Source organism: Larimichthys crocea, chromosome XXII (genome assembly GCF_000972845.2).
Source record: "Larimichthys crocea isolate SSNF chromosome XXII, L_crocea_2.0, whole genome shotgun sequence".
Classification (NCBI taxonomy): domain Eukaryota; kingdom Metazoa; phylum Chordata; class Actinopteri; family Sciaenidae; genus Larimichthys; species Larimichthys crocea.
The window spans coordinates 16,341,402-16,362,595 of NC_040032.1; the positions used below are offsets into that span (position 1 = coordinate 16,341,402).

A 21,194-nucleotide genomic window follows, 5' to 3' on the forward strand; every position below is an offset into this window, starting at 1 on the left:
TTTGGCGCCAGTCAATCTGCGCCTCCTTAACTGCAGCATGCATGGCCAAGAACAAAAAGCATTGGGCAAAACCAGCTGATGTTTAAGTGTAGCCTGTTATTGTGTTTCTGTGTTTGTTGTTGTGCACCTGGGATAAGTCAGAAGACAGACAGAGGCACAGCAAGAGAAATGGAAATAAATAGACTTCTTTTTTTTCCTAATTGGTAACCTGCTGGGTTCTAAGTAAGAGTAACACTTTATATTCCGCAGCCTGGCTTTGCCGTCTTGTCTGAAATGGGAATTTTACACTGAAAGTAATAGATTTGCAGTTAACCAGAACATTTGATTAAAAAAAAATTCAAGCAAAGCTATAACAAAGCAAGAAAAGGAAAAACCATGACCTTACCAAAGAAGTGGACTACAAAGCCGTTGTTGTAGCCATAGATATTGGTGGCAGGATCTGACTGGAATTGAATAGTGACATCAGCCATGGAGGTGTAGAGCTTGAAGTGTGGCCGCGTGCCGCTGTATTGGCCCAAGATGTTGGCTGTCAGGTCATCACCATCATAGAAGGTCAGCAGGTCATTCTTCCCAACATGAAGACTAGGACACACATAGATGACAGAAAATAATAGTGATTACATTTTATTTCAACGACACGAATTAAAGTTTTCATATAAAGGCGCGTCCGTACGGAATGTTCCGTGTTTGTGTGTGGCACGTTTTGTTTGTGCATTTCGCTCAGAGCTCTAAGAGTTAAGTGACTCCCTCGGATGATGAAAGCAAAAGCTGATGACAGAAAGCGGTGTCAGCAGTACTTGGGAGATATTAATTCTGTTTATATTGGATGGATCTGATGTGAAGTAAACACTAAATAATTCATGATGTAGGCCTCTTCACCCCCCCTTGCATTGCTCTCATGAATATCTACTAAAGTGGATTTGCAAATCTGTGAGCATAATATAATATTATCCTTCAGGTCACTACAAAAAAAAAGCTACATTACATGGTAACCCGGCTTATAGAAAAATAATGAGGACTAAAGGCCTCAGATAAGTAAATAAATACCCAATAAATATTCTAAATGTTGCCCAATAATCTGCTCAAATACGAGTTAGCCGAGATGCTGTTTGACAGAATCTCGGCTGTCTTTGATTAAATTACGAATGAATAGACCTTTTTTCTATTTGGAGATTCACATGTCCTTGCCCCGTTCAGTGAGCCTCACTAAAGCTTGACATTTCTGCGCACACATTTGACGATATTAAAGGGAAAAAAAGTGATATACAGCTGATATAATGAGCAGGGAAACTAGTTGCTTTATGTGCCTTAAGCACGGTATGTCAAAATAGCGGTGCGGATTTGTCTGTGTGCTTATTCTGTACTAATATTCACAATCTGGGTTGAACAAAACTGGCATGATGCCATTTTTCATGCGTGTCACAGGAAGAACCAATAGCCACGAATCACCTATCCTCTGATCAGCTCTCCACCACCATTTAGTGTGTGTGTTCAAGCAATCAATCAAGTGTACACGCTATTTTCAGGAAACCAGTGTTTGCCTAAGATGGTAACACATAACAACCACCACCACCACCACCACCCCCGTCAGCTTTTCTCAGTTCCTTTTGCACAATTTGCATGGATGCAAATTGGAAGTTGCAATGCCTGAAAATCTGATTTCCAGCTCCCCTGTCAGCCGTAGTTGTGATCACACCTTGTTCTCAAATCCTCTCTCGTTGTAATTTCCCCTGTGTTTATCTCTTTTATTTATTTATCTACACTCTGCAAAACTATCAATGCTGTCATGTCATTTAGTAATGAGTTGGTACTTTTTTTTTAAGACAAATGTTTTGTCTGTTCTTGCAGATAGCTGTGTGATTAGCTGAAGTGAAAATTGAAAAATAAATAAATAAATGTGTGTTCTGAGACAATTTTCTTCTCCTTTTCTAATGTTGTGTCCTAATATATAAACATATGGATGTTGGTGGGCTTTTTTGCCTAATGAATGGCATCCTGGTGACCTGTGTGACGCACTATACTGTATGTGACTGACTGTTTTTCCTTTCTTGTTTTCAGAGGGCGATTTTTACTGAAACACTGATGCACACTTTGAAATTAAAATCTTGCATCAGAGTTGTGATGGAATTTTTCTATTTTTTTTTTCCACCCTCAAGGCTAGAGCACTGATCATGCACAGACTAACCACATTTTTGTAGCTTTGTTGGAACAAACACACCAGTGGGTGTATTAATCAGTGATTGAGAGAATTCTGCGATCACAGAAAGGAAGCGAATGACCCGAGTCTGTTTACCTCTCCTCAATCTCTTATTCACAATATCCCCCCACGGAATTTTCACAACACATCTGAATGGAAACACGCCACAGCTAGAATCAATGAAAGGCACCCACATTTGTTTTATTCACCCAGGCTAGGAACAAATCATACCAATTTATGTTGACTATCGGCATTAACCAATTATTTATATAATTAGACCCCACTAGTTGAGGCTGGCAAGCCCCCCTCCCCCACAGACACAAAAACATGACCACAATGACTGGATCCCGCAATGTGCTGGTGCTGAAAATCGGACAAAACTAAATTCCAGCTTCTCCTGATGGGCACAAATAATAGATGCCAGCTGCATGAAGGAGAGTGAAATGAGGTGCAGAGTGACAGGCTACTCCCTCTGGTTAGTTGGACAGCTATAGGGACAATTTACACCTCCATGTTCTCTAACAATCAGCCGCTGTGAATAGAAGTGACAGGAATGACAATGCCAGTTTCCATTTCCAAAGTGCCATGAGAACACACCATGCATATATTGAAACGAAATGACGTTTGTTAAATCAACAGAATCAACCAATTAAGTGTCGCATGCTATAGGGCTCCTACATTCTTTGATCTGTATTTTTGTCATATCTTATTGGATTCACACCTTATGGGTAATATGCACCCTGCACACACTCGGAGAGTGCTTTAGATGGACGGACACAGGAGATTTTTTATTAGTAGTGCTACAATAGTTGTCACAATAAAACAGGGGTATCCATCAGTGAAGTCCTTAGAGCAACACTGCAGCCCGATGGTGTATGCATCTCTAAATCTCACACTTCACTTCGATTCAAGCTGTATCCTCCACTTGCTGCTCATGTCAACAAGGCTATCCACCTTATCGTTGCACTGTATTTCACCTTATCTCCTCCCAAAGGGCTCCCTGCATTCAGACAACTCTAGAAGGAGGGATGTGGTACTGTCAGTCGGCAATCTTACCGCGTGATTAAATCCAGTCTCTGCATTTTATCGAACTCAACACATACAGCACCTCCTACTCCATTTTTGCCACATACTATAAATTTATGGCCATTATCCAAACGAGTTTAGTCTTACTGTGACTGTTTATTGTAATGCATTCTATGTTGCTGTATCTAATCAATGCGGCAACCCTTCTTTAGCTTGTTTCACTAATCTGGTACGGTGATACGGCTTAATTGCTCATTTTTTTCCTGATAACCGTATACTATGAACATGGTTTTGCACTTAATAGCGGAATCTGCTTTCTGTTCTTTCTTTCAGAAGTCCAAGTAGTTAAAGATTGAGCCTGTTTTTTCTGTATCTCATCTTCTCCATGGACAGATCAGAGTTCAAATCTATCCTGACACTTTCCGCTGAGGTCCTTGTCTTTCATGCATAAATATTTTGGCTGCGCCATCCCCACAAACCTCTGCGACTTCAGCACTAAATTCTGCTTGTTCTTTCTGACTCGTTCAGACACACAAGTGATGGCCAACTTAATATCTATTTTACAAGACAGATGTTCATTGGCAAAACTTTTTTTTACCGCAGTAGTTATTTCACAACTGACAACAGCAATTTTGGTCTTCTGTTGGACAGGATGCCAAGGCCAACAGCACAGCCATATCCGAAAAACAGAAAAACAGGCCAACCGGATTTATAGTCGAGAGCATTAGAAAATCACACTTTTATATTTGACACACTGCAACCTTTCCTCCTGTCTCGGTTCTTAAATAGTCTCCCTTGTTGCTCTAACTCATCGAAAATGCTGCTGTCAACCTTGGTTTTTACATTTTTCCCACTGACCCCATCTATTCACTCCACTCTCTGCTTGAAGTGTTTTCAAAATCATGGTGACAACGCAGAAGAATGTCAAACGCATTGCCTTCGGTCCGAACATACACAGCACTCCGTGGTGAGTCACTACAGGTTGCCTGGCTGTAGTGACCTGGCGACTGTTCCACCCAAATGTCAACCCACTTGGCTCCCCTTCAGACATGAAAGAAGTGTGTTGCAAACTGATAAATAATCTTCTAAAGAAATACTTGAACCCTGTAACATTAAAAGTAACATAACTGTTTGTCAGGCTGTCAGGGTCTTGTTATTTTTTTGTATATTTTTGTCACTTTAATGTATGATGTTGTAAGAGCCAATCAGACAGTCAAAAACCAAATAATCAAGCAAAAAAGAATAAAAACTAGTTTGAGTCTTCTGAGATTATACAGAGTCTGGATGACCTACCAAGACTAACGTGAGCCTTGAAACTCAGCCAAAGCGATGTCAAAACGGTGATGTGTGAGGGTGTAAAACTGTTTTTTTTACATGGCAAATGCTCACAAGGTAGAAGACAAATGCACACAACCTTTTTTCAAAAAACTTTAAAGGCAATACTTGTTTCCAGTTGTCTTGTTTGATTAAATCTCCTCCGCCGAGGTGGCTTGGGTGTTTACAAAGGTCTGTTTTTGAAAAAAGCACTCAGAGAATTTTCTGAAACCTCCTCTGCATAACAATGGCGCCAGCTCAGCTCTGCAGATGAGGGGCGATGACGGCTGCGTTTTTATATAAGCCTCCAGGCATTTTGTCACCTTCACTGACCTGTCAAGGCAAGTCTAAGAAACCCGGCAAATCCCCTAGTAACTCTAACAGAATGGAAATTGCTTTCAGTGTCAAGCTTTCAAAAGGCAACTTTCTACATCTTCTCAAACATATCTGACACTGAACCGTTCTGCTCTGTGTTTTTTCGGATAAAAATGACGATTTCATTTTCACCCACATAACCTCACATCATGAGCGGGCTTGCCTGTGACGTGTAACGCACAGAGTCCCCACAAGAGGACTCTACAAACCCAGCATGCCATGTCTGGAAAGGTCTCTGATTCTGCTCAGTAAACTGGCACAAACACCACTGTACAACAGACTTCCTCACTGTGTTGACATGTGAAACACATTTCTGGATATGGTATACTCTGAATGCTAAAATCCACATGTGAACCAGTCACCTTGTTGTGTTTCCACAGGTGTGGATATCAGCTGTAACCTCTTCTCTGGCTCTTGCTCGAGCCACGCTCCATGCTAATTAGCAAAGAGCCAGCCCTCCTGTTTGGCCTAAATTAATTAATCAGTGCTCATTATGCACACTGCTCCTCTGTAATTGCCAGCACAGGCACAGTGATGAATGATAATACAGAAAACATTCTCATTAATGTGGAAAAGTGTGTGCCCACCCTTATAATAAGACAGCTCTCATCAACAAGGGCCTTTTGTCACTTCAACATGCATAGCATGTGCACACAAACACCACAAATTACATGTTGACCAGGCCTTTAGGAATGGCATCCTCAAGATGAGCGGGCAAGCCATGAGGGTAATGGCAGGGTTTTCAGGGATCAGACAGGCTGTGGGTTTCTACTGCCATCAAGGCCATGCATGACCAACCCTGAGATAAACACAGCAGCATTAATTTACAGCGAGCAGCCTCATGTGGCTCGGATTAAAACAAATTTAAGTCTGCTGTGATTTATTTGAAACATATCTTTGAATGAAAATCAGTTTACCTCCAATCAAACTTGTTTACTTCTGCATGATAGAAAAAAGAAATCCCCTCTGATCTTTTTACCCTAGGTGCACTGGTTGGCTCGCAACATCAGACATTAAATTACAGAGTCTTAATCTCCATCTAAAGAACAGGGAGGCGAGCAGGGTCACTCAAACCTCTGTGTGCTATTCCGACTTCGTGTATTATTGCTATCCTCTAATTCTATTATTCCCTTTTAATCTGTGGATCATATTTGAATGATGGCTCATATCTCGGTTGCTGTAAGCCTAAAAAAGATAAGGTTTGGGGCATTATGTGTATTGTGATGATGCAGCTGCATACAAAACAGAGCCCGTACAGAAACCATCCACACTTCCATCAAAACCTCTGACTGTATGAGTGCTGGAGCTATTTTAATTAGTATATTTTAGACTTAATTCAGCATAATCTGAACGTCGGCTGAATGTTGTCATGCTTTAGAAAGTTTACTGAGTATAATCTGTTGTTAATATAATAATTCGCATGTTATTCCAAAGTATATTTGGTGGATGATTTCTTGGACATTTTTAATTGATATGGATTACCAATATATAGTATTGAGTCAATAAAGCCAGTACAGTTGTGGACTGTGATCACCTTATTCTGATTAGTGGGGGCAGTATAGCTTCTAACTGTGTCCAGATTAAAGTGAACAGGAAATACTTTTTGTGATATGCCCATTAGTTTATTAGTTTTTATGTATTCATCTTTTTAAAATGTCTCAAGCTGTGTTTTACACATTGCTCTTAGATATACATGAAAAGATAAGCCCATGTGTAACTAAAATGATTTTTCACTTTATTGGAAAGTGTTTACATCATATATGATATGATATGATATATATTTACATCATATTTAATTATGTCAGTATATTATTTTTGCTGCCTAAAGAATGCAATATATATATATATATATATATATATATATATCATCTAATAAAATGATGTTGGATTGTGGATTACAATCAGCACAGCATTCAGACCCCGCGTCTTGATTAAAACTTAGGATCTTATCGACTGTTCGGAAATGTATATGAATTCTTACGGCAAAAATTAATTATGAATCTGAATATTTTTATTAACATAAAAACTAGGATGAAGAAAAAAAGGATGCAAATTCCGACATACATAAATGTCCACCGTGACCGTAGCCTCTGTTTGAGATTTGTGAGTGACTCTGTTTTTCTCCAACCTCAGGCAGTATTCCCGCTGGTTTAATTTGAACCTCCATGCACCCTCTTGTGTGCAAGTGCTTCAGGCAATGACGCAGATCACTTGCGCTGTAGTTTTTTTTTTTTTTTTTTTTTTTTTTTTTTCTACAGGTTTTCATGGAAATATTGTGGAAATCAATCAAGCAAGGCAAAAAGGGCGAATACGTATAAGATAAGCAGACAAGGATGCACATTGTCATGCACACACTTGTTTTGTTTTTTTGTTTAAAGAAAGATTTAGGATAATAAATGAGGAAAATAAAGTGATGTGATCATTTACACTTCATCTAAGAGCAAAAACTTGGATGAGAAAACGGGGAGGTGTGTGTGTGGTGGTGGTGGAGAAGACATTCATGTACAGTAAACGCGAAAGGGAAAACGGAGTGTGACTATATCTTCGTGTGCTTCTGTCTATTGTGACATCTGTGTGCATGTGTGTTGAATTACAGTTGGGAAGGCTGGATAAGTGGCTCAGAGTAGTTCACTGCCAGAGCATATTCATTTCAAAGCCAACTCTGAGACACACACCAGGGAAGTGGGAGCAGGGAGGCTTACTGGCTAATCTGGTCAGAGAGCGAGCTGGAAGCTACACAGAATTCTTAATGTAGCGGATGAGAAAAAAAAAAAAAAAAAATAATTAGCGACTGCAACCACCACGTGCACGTCGTGGCGTTTCTATGTGTGAGCGAGAAGAAAGATGAGGGAGAAACTGTTTGTCTGGAGATGGAGTGTTTAACATTTCGAGGTCAATCTGACCTCCTCCTCCGACCTCTGTGTGATTTCTCACTCTTACACCTGAGTGCAGTCTCTTACACTTGGATGTCAAGCATGATCCTCTTGTCCTCTTCCACATGGATACCCCAGATGCAGTCCTGCCCCTTGTCATAGGCCTCAGGCCAATTAGGAGACAACACCACACCGGCAGAGTCTGTGATCTCCCCGCTGCACACAGCTACAACACACAACAACAGCTCAGGTTGGCGCCGAGGAACAAATACATGCACTGCAATGGATTTCAAGACATTGAAAACTTACAATAATGTCAATTTAACACGCAATGTTAATATCAAGTCATGCAACTTGCAATGTGCAGTGAAAGAAACTAAAAATATGTTCATACATGAACTTCTTTTGTGACTAAGAATGTGGAACTATGCTTAATAAAAGCACAAATCAAGTGTGCAGGCTCCTTGACATGAACCTTGTAAAACTGCATACTACCGCTGAACAGTTTGGTGACCATGACCCACAGGAGCAGAAATTAAATTTTCTCATATCTAGCTTTACTGGAGAGCTTTTCAATTTCACTCTGTGGCAGAATGACCATGTAGGCAACAAAGACCGAGTGTGAGGTCAGCGTGTCGCATACGTGTGTGGGAAGAGTGTGAGAGGATAAAGGAAGAGCAATGGGCGGTTAGAGTATTTAGAACGGCGCATAGTCTCTGCAGTGTGCCAGCGCTCGTCTCAGGCCAACTATTGTATGCATTTTTAATCTTAGACACTTCTAAAATCTGCCCTGCAAGCACACACGTCAAAGTAAATCACTGTTCCAATTTTTTTAAGAGGAAAGTTATCATGGTTCCAAGGAAAGCAGCTTAGGAAGATACAGTTAAGGTCTTTAATACTTGAGTAAAAAGACCTCGCTGCTTCCTGCAGTGATCAGGCAGACAATGAAAGCCTTTGGTCATGTCTGCCTCGATGTTCCTCTCCAATGGAAGCAACATTTAAAAGGAATAAATAAATAAAAAGATTTAACGTTGCACAATTGCACGAGCTCATGAAATCTGTTTACTCACCCCTGCAAGCCGGCTCGGTCTCATTCCACTGTGGATTTTGTGCATCCACACATTCAATCACGACAGAGCCTTGCTCCAGCGTATAGCCAGGGTCACATGAGAATTCAACCACCGCTCCGACACTGTAGGTGGAGTCACTGCTGCTGAAGTTGCCGTACTTCACAAAGGGCTCATAGCACATACCTTTTGCAAAAGCTGTGGATGCAAAACAAAAAATACATAGCATCGCACTTAAGTCAAGAGTACGTTATTAGCAATCTCTGCAAAGTGCATGATCAACCTGCCTTCGTATCTGATGGCTGCACCGGTGGAGGTCATCGTCCCGTCCGTGGTGAACTCTACAAACAAGTAACGTCCAGTGCTGAGCACACCCTCATTGGGCAGATACTCTACCTCATAAGAGTCGTACACAGGGGGAGAGTCTATGTTGTTGCCGTTCTTAATGAGCAGCCTAGAACACACACACACACACACACACACACACAGAAGAGAGACGGATTAAAATAGATGTAAGTGAGCCTTGAAAGGTAAAGAGGAGTTACAAGCTATCTGAGAGCTGTGCGCTGTTCCAGTTGTGGCTGTAATAACTTTCTGATATGATTCTCCACCCCTTGGTAATGAGGTGAATGGCCATGTGTGACAATAGCCATGTGGATCGGTAGTTAGTGAAAAATGTAATGCAATCGCTGTTTCGTACCTCTCACTACCCTCCGTAGTGCCTCCAATTCATTCGCTTGATGGAACACTGTTAAAGGATTATAATGATAAAAGGTTCTTTCAGATTCATCTGTCACTCCCTAAAGATTTTGGTTATTTATAGCCTTTGAGAGTTTTAATGGTCTACCCACGGGCACTGTGTTATTCAGAAAATGACTTTAAGGCTCTGTGCCATCCATTAGCTGAAGACGCACGCAAAACTTTGCATTTGTTTTTTTTTATTCTCAGTGTGTGTTGTTGGGTTTTTAGCAGTATGCATACACCACCTGTCATCGTCCTCTGCCAGAGCCACCTTCTCAAAGTGAATGTGGAGCCGTTGGCCTTCGGGGGCCTCTAGGACCCAGTGGCACGTCAGATTGTTGCTGTAGTTGCCAGGGAAACCAGGAGAGACGATACGTCCATAGGTGGCATTTTTTATCATTCCCCCACAGGATGCTATGTGAGACAAACGATGGTGAGAGAAAGGAGAGGGCGAAGCCAAACCTATAAGACTAGGTGAGAAAAGTAATGACGCCAATTATGGCGGTTGGGGTTGGAGGAGGAGGGCGGGGGAGGTTGAAGAAAAGTCTCTGTCTGAGCGTAGATTGCATCAATAGGCAGTGGACTGTGGCTGGACTACACTCGGCAGCTCACCGAGGCCTAAGAGCGTGTGACTGTGTGTGATGGACTTGTAACAGCAAAAACGGCGGCAGTAACACTATCAGTTCAGAGCAGCTGCAGGCAGGGATGGAGAAAGGCTGGAACTGGCAGATGAGCCTTTACCAGCAGGAGAAGGATAGTCATGCGGCCCAGTTCTAATTAAGGCAGCCAGGTCCAATGGCCTTGTTTTGCCCTGTCTCCAAAGAATAGCTCCCTGTGCTGCTAATCACATGCAAACACATTCATTTGGCCTCAGAGTGTAACTAATCAACTCAGGAGACAGCGTAGTGAGAGCTTCCGTTAATCAAAATCACCTGTATTCCAGAGGAAGGCTGAAGAGGAAAAGGGTTTATATATACCTCCGCTTTTCAAGCTTTTAAAGTTATTTTCTCTGCGCATCATTTTAATTGTTAAAAGCTGCTTCTTTCAGATTCAAAATAATATCACTCAGTAATTTAATTGAACATTTCATGGAAAACATTAAGACAAATTTAATTATAGATACAAGTTCCCTTTAGAAGTCTGTCCCCTAGTCAGTATTACCTACTAGAAGGTAATTTAGTACAAAATAGAAATTGAATCTAGGTAGCCAATAACCCAAATAACCTGAAGGTATAACAACCTACAGTTAAAGAGATTTAGTTTAGTGTTATTACATTTTGAACAGTTTGTTGTTGCCCTGAACTCTCCCAGTGTTATTAAGCCAACAAGTGTTTGTCTTACCCACACATCTGGGCTCCTTTCCACTCCAGTAAGGTACGGTTGCATTGCGACAGGTGAGCATTTTAGGGCCTTGTAACTTGTAGCCGGTGAAACAGCTGAAGAAGGCCTCGCCGCCAGCATGGAGGTGCGTCACAGAAACTTCTCCACCTGCGGGCTCTTTGGGGAATGCACAGCTCAACACAAAGGCTGGAGAGGAGGAAAAGAAAAAGGAGACCGTTTAATCACTGTGAAACATTTTTGTTACGTATAAAGCCAAAACTGAAATGCATTATTTGATTAGCACTACGGGAACTTTTAGTGACTTCCTTTGAAGGAGGACAAGTGTGGTAATTTGGTTCTACTGATGTAATGTCAGTAAACTGTATTAAATGTGTGATTCTCTGTGGTCTGTGCACGGTAAAGCCTGTTATGCACAAGATGTCAAAGGGCAGTGATAAACACTAACTTATTTATTTCAATTATATCGTAACATGATTAATTTGCAAAATTATCGGCTCTGTAATGAAAGCGCAAATAACTATGTAGGTCCCGATAATGAAACACTTCATCAAGAGACCAGCTTGGACCTTTATTTTTATCACAATTTTAAGCATTCTTTCAGATGCCTGAGGGAGATATTTAATGCAAAAATGGTCTTTTTGATGCAAAATTACAAAGTCTTGCCAAAACAGACAGCTGACAGTGTTAACTGGCTCCACAACATAATCCTCTGTGTCCTGCGCTGTGTATAAGCTGTGCTGTTGTGTTGAATTGTTGACCATGTTGTCTCTCTGCCAAACCATCACTGAACACCGGAAAACATTTCAATATGAAGGCAAAAAAAAAAAATAGAAATGAAAAACCAAATTGTTTCTCTATTATTTGTGCAAATAAATCAGGTAAAATGCTTCGACACTCCGTCCCCGCCGTCACGTTTCTCTTAGACACATGCGCTCGCACACACACACAATTAGAGATGCTTTATTACCAACCTTCAACTTTGTTTATAAACACTCCATTTCTTAATTAATTGCAGTTTACCAGTTCGTGCAGTATGCAAATATGCAGAGACATGTTTGCAGCACTACAGTAATTAACATCCCTGTGTGTGTTGCGGTGTGGAACCGCCGCAAATCCTTTGACAAATGGAAACGTTGCTGATCAGCTGAACATCATAGTGAGCCTGTAATGTGATAGCCAGAAGAGGAATTGCCTCTGTAGTGGTTGTCAAAGAGTCGTGATTCCAGCAGGGTAAGATCAATGTTCTTGGACTTGCTTTGCATTGTTGTTCTGTCCCTATTTTTTAAATAAATGGTGTAGGATGAGATGGAGTTCACATGGATAATGGAGTGAGCTAACCAAGTCTGTAATGGAAGCTATTAAACAACCTTCTCTTCCTGTCTAATAACCACACTGTTCTACCTCATTAGTGTGGACACTTTAATGACCAGACAAAAACTTTTAAACTTCTGGAAATGTGTTAACAACAAAACAAGCAACATAATTGGACCCACTACGCCTTGTGTTACAATAACAGTGCGATTGTGTGCTGGCAAAAAATTACAGAAACCTTTTTTTAAAAGCCGCAACTTTACTCAAACTTTGCAAGTCATGTTTCAGCTTAATGGAGTGTACGCAAAAGCCTGAACAAGAGCTAATAGAAGGGGAGAGAATAACAGAAGAAAGGCCATACTGGAGGACCCGTCTGCGTTGAAATTGTATTTGCAGTCTTAAAAGCAATTATGATAATAATCAGGCACGGGCTATGTAGTGTAAACACCTTAATCTACTTATGTTAATATGATTCAGGTTATTGGGTGTTTACAGAATCAAGAATTGGACTACAGCAATGTTCAGCTGCTTTGTTGAAAGGCTGTCTGTAGAAACATACTCACCTGTTTCTATTTTTATTTATTTTTTTGTACATCTAGCCTATTTACTTGATTCCTATCAAATTTAACATCATAGAACTGTATCTTCTATCGCCGCAATATGCACTTCTATTGGGACGAAAGAGGTAGAAAGGGCAACATCCTATTAAAGTTAATGTTTACTGAGGAAATTGAAAGTCCCAACATAATAGGGTCTATTTTCTTTTAGATGGTTTAAACCATGCCCGACCCAATTTAAATTGTCCCGATAAAGCAAACATCAGCTGTTAAAAGATTTTGACACAGGTCCCATGATAAAACTGCCAAAGGCCTTGCCTTTTTAACATCATACGCTCCGAGCATGTAGAAAGCGCGAGCTTGACACTTGATAGACAGACTTGTTGGTCCACACACATGAATACTTTAATACATTTGGCTTCTGAGGTCCTTGCATTCACAGATGCTGAACAAGTGGAGGTTAAATAGCACAAAGGATTAGACACTCTGCAGCAGGTTGGATTTGAAGTGCTTTCATATCAGCCCATCATTTGTAGATGAAAAACAACACTTGATGTTTCTCGCATTACCTTGAAGCTGCAAATTGGAAAAAAAAAAAAATAAATAAATGTTATTCTATCAATCTTTGAACTCGAGGGAAAACAGCCCTAAATGCATAATGGCCATAAAGGCTTGTGAAACTGCCCTCATCTACTATGTTTTAATCTACTGACTGTTTTTTTCTTTTACACAAGCCACTGGTTTCCACCATAATGAAACAGGACTTTCCTTTTGCAGTAAATCAGTGAGCCACAGGGACGAGGTACGCTGCCTCTGGGTCATCCATTCAATTCATAGTTTATCACTAGCTCCAATGAACCTAGTTATTGCCATTATCATAGCAGCATTTACATCCCTATTGAGCATGCAGTGGGAGAGCCAGAGGCAAAAATTGTGGAGCCAATTCCTGAAGTATTAAATTACGTGCTGTCTCCATTCCAGTAGATGTGGTGCTGGGCCATAAAGTCTGATTGTTTTGCCATTACAAATAATAGATCCTCGGTGCAGACAGCCAGTAAGATTAGCTGTTGGTACTTTAGGGGCCACAGGAAACAGATGTGGAGCTTATGTCTTTAGTTAGTGTTCCCTTGTAGAGGAGAGGAAATTGTCACATTGGTAATACACAGGTAAACAATCAGTTTCAACATGACTCGTATGGACTATAGCATTTCAGATAAAATGTCAGCCTTTGCAAAGAGACAAAATTCAAAACGGTGCATGATACAAACAATTTGCAATGTGCATGTTTTCTGAATCACAAAACTAGTTATGGCCATTCTGACGAATCCCTACATAAAAAAGTGATCTTTAGACATTAATATTTAATGTATTCATGTTGAATAGATAATACGGTGTCCTTGTTGAAGAACTTTGTGTGGAAATGATTGTGTGCTCCCATATTTCTTTCAAAATGACTCTGTTTAGACGAAGAAGGGGCATCAGAGGTAAAAACAGGGAGACATTACTGACATAAATCCTATAATGTCAATGTCAAATTACTTTCTACTTGGCACTTAGTTTAATATTGTTATAAAATAGGCCTGAGGGTGGAAAATAGATAAAAGCCTTTGGGATTTAAATGGCAGAGTTTCAAGTTAGAAAGCTTTTTTGCGTTGTCATAACCAATACAAAATCATAAGGCATCTGAACATGGGCTGAATGTTTTTTTCTTTCCAATTTGTTTTTGTCATTTTACAGTACTTGTTCACAAGAGTTCAAGAGGAACATACCCTGTCTTGCTGTATTTTCTTTCTTACTCTTATCCGTGCAGCAGCAATGGATTTGCCCTCCCCTTTTTTGAATATAAAATATTTCTGTTTATATTGCTTCTGGCCCCTTTTTACCTTTCGTAAATTCAAGTATTTTATGTCAACAAATATGGGACCATGAATCTGCATGTGGATCCAATAATGAGTTACATTTTCTTCAGCCCTTCTGTCAAAAGTTTCCAGAGATCAACTTTCGGAAATCATTTCAAGAAAAAAACACCTCCTGAAAGAGCACTTGGTGCGACTCCCACATGCACTCACACACTCCTGCTCCATTAATGAGCCTCATTCTGCTGTATGCACATTTTTCATTTGCCAGACTACTTCAAATTGAGAATGCCACTCTTCAACCAATAATGGACAAATACTGTTGACAAGAGGCAAAACAGATGAGGTGAAGAAACCAGTAATACTACAGTTTTGGACAAACAAGTCAAATGTGTTTCTATTTAGGAGTGTAACTGCTGCTCTGTATCTCAAATGTCGCCTGAATCCCTTCAGGTAGAGACCTGGAATGAGATCAAACTTGGCAAGGTGAGGGCAGGAGATAATGAAATAGGCTGTCTGAAAATGGAACACAAATAATGAATGTAGTGCTGATTGTTATTGTTGCATTTAATGACGGTATATTTGGAGAATATTATCCACCATGTGTTAGAGAATTTAGAGAGTAAAATGTCTTTCCCGAGGAGAGAAAACCCTTTGCTGATGACTTTTCATCACCAGTTAGTTGTTGTTTTGGTGCACTGAGATGTCAGCAGTCATGCAGTTTGCAGTGTGACACTGTGACAGTCACTGTATCCGAGCTTCGTGTCCTGGCTGTGCACCAAAGCATTACCTTTTACAGCAAGATCAATACTGTTGTCTCTGGGAAAGTGATTCAGTTGTAGAAAAGCCAGACCATAGTTCTGCCATGATGTGGCCTATTGATATTTATGTGGTTGGGTTAAAAACTCAATTTTAATGGTCATTTACTCAATAAAGGCTATTAAAGAGAAATAACTTTGGACTAGAGGCGGCATCTCATCAATGCTACTGAGGAGATGTGGCGAATGGTGGATCACTGCCAGTGTCAGAGGTCCTCTGGCCACCTCACTTGTCAAACTGGCTTATTAATTACAACCAATCAATAATTCCCTGCTGTTGGCAATGCAATTGATTATGCTTTTATATACTTCATGAAATCCTGAAATAACAATTCAAGCTCACCTATAGATATTAAAAGGTCAGAAATGATGACAATCGTTTCATCAACTAAATAACAAGGAGGTTGTGGTTGAATTCCATTATAAATTTAAGTTTAAATCAAAATGAAAACAAATTCTGATTTGGAGTAAAGCAGCCTTTGGGTTATCCACATTTCCATGTGCAGATACATTATTATACAATTATTGGTACCCAAAATGTTCATGCATACAAATGATGTTTAAAATGACAGCATTCATTGACCACCCTGTTTTTAAAAAAGTCTGAATTTGTCTTCTGATGATAGAATTATACGTTTTGCCAAAAAACTTAAGCTGCTATTGACATATAGTTATTAGAGTTTTTAGAGGAATGTTAGAGATTTCATTTCCCCGGTCTATAATTAGTTTGGCTCCTCTGGGTGCTAACACTTTTGGATGAAATATCCTCTCAACATGTTTGCATGCAATGTAGCACATTAATGAAAGAAATAAAGCCAGTCTTTATTAAACAGTACCTTTTTTTTCATATATTGCAAGTTGATGACTGCCAGTAATGATAATGTTGTCATTTCTGTAGACTGATTATGCACATATGATTTTTAAAGTTTACTGGAAAATCCTAAAGAAAGTCTCCCAATGAACTGTGACATGATTGGGTATAAAAAGAGTTTTTCTGAAGTAAGGATGGGGAAGGGTTCACCATTAAACTGTGCTGGCAAATAGTGCAACAATTTAAGAATGTTTCCTAAACCTGGCAAATTGGAAAACTGCCCTGGGCAAATGCCAAACCACATTCTGCATGTATTCCAACAGCATAGTAGTAAAAGAGTGTGGGTGTTAAACTGGCAAGCCTGCAGTCCGGACCTGTCACTTACTGAAAATGTTTGGTGCATTCTGAAACGTAAAATACAACAAAGAAGACCACAAAGCTGAAAACCTACATCAAGCAATAATGAGAATACATTCCACTTTCAAGATTACAGCAATTGGTCTCCTCAGTCCGCAGACATTTATAGAGTGTTGTTAAAAGAAGAGGCGATGAACGGAGTGGTAAACATGACCCTGTGCCAACTTCTTGGAAGGTGTTCAAAATCAAAATGGGCATATAATTTAACATTTCTCACTTTCAACAGTTGCCGTTGTGCTATTTTCAATTAAATATGAGCCTCGTGTTTTTTTTTTAGTTTACACAGCGTGCCAAGGATAAGAAAAGTCTTAAGCTCCTCTCCTGTCCCACACACCTACTTTTCCTACACTATACATATCAACAGTAATACACACCTACAATCATGATCCAAGTGTCAGGCTCACAGCTGATGTTATAGAGGCATCCATCAGTCCACCGTCACAGGCGGAGCCAACGCTGTAGCAGATATTAATTACCCCGAGCTGAGATCCATCTCTCCACAGTTCTGTCGCCCTCTCCACGCTTGTCCAATCGCATTTCTCACAGCCCATTATAAAGGACAAGGTGATACTTTGCTTACCAAGGAGAGAGGAACACAAATTGAAATATCTTCCGTGTATCCAATATGTCTTGTCTACAAGAAATCTGCTCTTTGCATTTTTTCTCATTAGTGTAACTAAATTTGTCCCATCATCTTCTAAACCAAATGGATTGTTTGGTAGACAAGTAACTCCAAACGTCTGACTGCAGGGCTTTTTATATGCCACCGTTGCTGGCAACAATTATAATTCAGAAAGCTGTCATTGTGTCAAGTGTTTTATCAGAGTTTTTTATATGGTCGTAACTGTTTATATCATAAAGTGGCAAGGAAGTGGCTACTCGGACACAACAGGATATAGCTGTAAAGTTATTTGAGTTGATGTTAATATAAATTTTAATAGAACATTTTGGTGCCCTTGGCCAGACCTCCACAGGAGAAATGATCTTTTTATAGAAAAATTATTTAATGATAATGATGATTTTTTTTTTTTTTTGGCTTATCTAAACTGCTGGTTTATTCTGTCACCTTCATCTTTGTTATTATCCAACAAATCAGTTTCTGTCCTTGATGTACCAAGGCGCAGCTATGTCCCGACACACATTTTTCATACAAGATTTATTTAAATTCTACAATAGACCATCATTAAATTTAGTACAGAAATTCAGATGTTGGACAAATGTATTTTTGTATAGTTTACTTATTAGCATTATTATTATTATTATTATTTTCTTTAGTAAACATTTGGCTCAACAAATTCTGGCTATGAGTTTTATCCATGTTTTGACCTTATTCAGGATTATGTTTGCACAGGACATAAGGAACCACTTGGTTATTCATGTTCCTTACAAAGCAGCATGAGCAAATGCCATGTGGGTCACAAAATAAGCAGGAGCCAGCAGTTTCAATTAATAATGTGATGGGCAACAGCAGCTTGTATAGTGTCCCCACTGAGTCTGCCTGAAGACCCCTCCCAGCATCAGGTGCATAGTGCAATGCTATTTGGGTTTTATCTAACGATGAATTTGGAAATTATGGGAATATGAATACTTTTGTGTCAAAGATATCTATCTATATACATATAGATAGATATCTTTGACACAAAAGATGTATACATCAAACATTTCACACAGTTATAAGATTAACTGAAATGCAAGGAGGAGAAGTGAAGGAGAAGTACACCTGCTGAGAGTGTTAAAATATTTCAACCATTTGCCACCATCTGTCCCCATCTATGCATCACCCCATATAATCTGTACTGACCCTTCGCTGTCATCATTCAGCCTGACCACACACTGGTATTCACACATCCAACAGCGACTGGGCTGATTTATCCCACGTCAGCGGCTCTGTTTTGATGGAGGCTTTCATTTTCGAGCTGACGAAAGTGCTCCAGTAATGTGGTGGAATGAATGTTTTGTCCACCAGCTTCCACCATCAACTCAAATCGATGGGGCATGTAATTGGAGGCCACTTTGTGTGATTGCTAAGATAAACAGACATTGTTGCGGACACGGAAGATCAATGTCATGCACAAAACAAGCGAGCCAAAGGGGGAGAAATTTATGAGCCATCATATTCACGGACAACATACAGTAACTATCTCTGCTGACAGATTTCGCTGCTGTCACACGCTCTTTTAGCTCCTCTTTGACCACCGTTAACGGTTCGTTCTGTATTGTTTTGACCTCTGCAAAAGGCCAGCGGGATTCAGCAAGCACAAAACTAGTGAATGTTTTAATATCAGTGGCAAGCTGTCTTCCCTTCCTGTCAAGGACGTCGTCTGATTGACAAGTGTAGAAAAGTATAGAGCACAATTACATTCTTGTAACTGTAACCATAATACAGTAAGATCAACAGTCAGCAGAGCATTTTATAGAAAATAGACTGTTATTTATTTTTTTAGTGACAGTCCTTCACTCCCTATCTTGTTGGGTGATAACAGCAACATGATAAGAAGTAAAGCAGAGGAATCTTTTGCATTTCTGTAGATAAAGGTTGTCTCAAAACTTCTTTAGACAGGCATAACCAACTTCAACAAGTGCTGAGAGGCGAGAGATGGCAACATAAATGTCAATATGCATTTACACTTAATGTCAGTGTAATTTAAATCTGTGGTCATATTTGTTTGTAGTCTGTGTGTTTTTTTTGTGCCCTGTGCTTGTGCTGTCTATTTCACATGCAAAGAGGATGTGCCATCCCCAGGAGGCGATTGGTGGAATAATTTTCCAGTCCTGGCCTGTGATTGGTTGTACCTGAAAGCCCCTGAGATTTAAGGAGCCAAGATGGCGGCTGGCAGGTGGACACCGGCACTTCCTCATCCTCCTCCTTTCCCAACTGTCACCACATGTCCTTTTGTGAAACCGTTTGTATGAACTTTGAAATAGCTTTTTGTTTGAAGAGTAGGGGTGGACTGCCATTTTGTTTTGATCGTGTTTTCTCCTGTTTTTTGTTAGTTTAGGAAGGTAAGTTTATTGTGATTTTGATTTTCTGAGGAAAGCGATTTATTTTCAAGATAGTTTGTTTTAGTTGTTGTTTTGGCCTGGGTCCACCCTGAAGTTGATTCCTTAGTTATAGTTGTTTGAGATTTTGACTTTTGTAAATAAATAATTTTTTCGTTTGTACATAAAACTTGTGTAAGTGGCTACTTGGGACTCGGGGAAGATGGAGACACCTATTTCTTGTTATGCTCTAGGCCCCTAGACTGGGGCATAACACAGTCCTTCACTCCCTATCTTGTTGGGTGATAACAGCAACATGACAAGAAGTAAAGCAGAGGAATCTTTTGCATTTCTGTAGATAAAGGTTGTCTCCAAACTTCTTTAGACAGGCATAACCAAATTCAACAAGTGCTGAGAGGCGAGAGATGGCAACATAAATGTCAATATGCATTTACACTTAATGTCAGTGTTATTTAAATCCGTTGAGTCTAGGCTGAGCAGTTGTTGGAGTGGTGCACAGTTTGAATAAAGTGACAACACGTAGCTAGCAGACCTTGGTAATGCAGCAGGACGAATCCGGAGTTGTGCAGTTGGTCACTCCGGAATCTGATGGAGATCTGGTTGCTCCAGCTGCGTAGCACGAGGCCCCTCATCAAGACGGACTCATTGGCGAGGATGAAAGGTTCTCGGCCACCCGTATCCTCCACTGTCACCTGCTCCCCCTCCAACACACTCACATTTAACACCTAAAAAGAAAAATAGACACCGTACCATATGATTACACATCTGAGCATCATATATGTCATGCTATCACACGGTCCACAGTCTGACTTATCCTTTGTAGAGTGACACATGGCGCACAGAATAATCAAAGCAAACTGTCAGCGCATTGTATTTCTAGCCCTGTTAGAACGAGAACATTTATTTCTACCAACTCTTTGGAGGTGAAAGTCTGAATTTTCAAACACTGAACACTGCACACAAACCAGGCGACTAACTGTTGACTTATGATGTCTCAGCTCACACCAGATGGGATCCGAGTTCAGCATCACTTCTGTGTTTACATTCAAAGCAAGGCTTGGTCTAATGACGTGAAAAATGGGTCACCTGCTGTGTTACTTTGCTCACTTGCACAGAGATATGTTTGGTTTAGTCATTTCTTTGCAAACCGGGCTCCTGGAGTAATTGTAGAACCTGCCTGGGTCATTCCACAGTATGATTGACTCATCCTCTTTCTGTGTTCTCCGTGTGCCTATAAGCCACTCTGACAGCAGTGCTTTATGTCTTCAACAGGTTCGAACAGCATCTGCAGCTAAATCTGGTGAGGGAACCTCAGGAGAATTGCATGTAGTTAAACTGTCTGGATAATGGAGTACTGACACATTTTGGAGCAACATCTGATTCATTCCCCACAGAAAAGTGTATAATAAAAGTGTATGATAAAAAAAAAGTTTTCACCTCTACTTGTGTTTCCATAGCAGTCTTTTGGCTGTAGTTTTGGGGGTTTGATA

General features: G+C 40.1%; 1 protein-coding gene across 5 annotated transcripts in view; it reads right to left on the reverse strand.

Moving 5' to 3' along the window:
* The window catches only part of sez6a (seizure related 6 homolog a), an 85,792-nt gene that overhangs the window by 5,710 nt on the left and 58,888 nt on the right, over window positions 1–21,194 (reverse strand). For all 5 annotated transcript variants that reach the window (XM_010750430.3, XM_019271869.2, XM_027273810.1 and 2 more), the window contains 7 exons: window positions 20,237–20,429; window positions 10,935–11,120; window positions 9,839–10,007; window positions 9,140–9,306; window positions 8,856–9,050; window positions 7,873–8,011; window positions 386–582 (listed from right to left, as the gene is read on the reverse strand). In XM_010750430.3, the coding sequence (XP_010748732.3) occupies window positions 386–582; window positions 7,873–8,011; window positions 8,856–9,050; window positions 9,140–9,306; window positions 9,839–10,007; window positions 10,935–11,120; window positions 20,237–20,429 (1,246 nt within the window). The remainder of the gene's footprint in view (window positions 1–385; window positions 583–7,872; window positions 8,012–8,855; window positions 9,051–9,139; window positions 9,307–9,838; window positions 10,008–10,934; window positions 11,121–20,236; window positions 20,430–21,194) is intronic.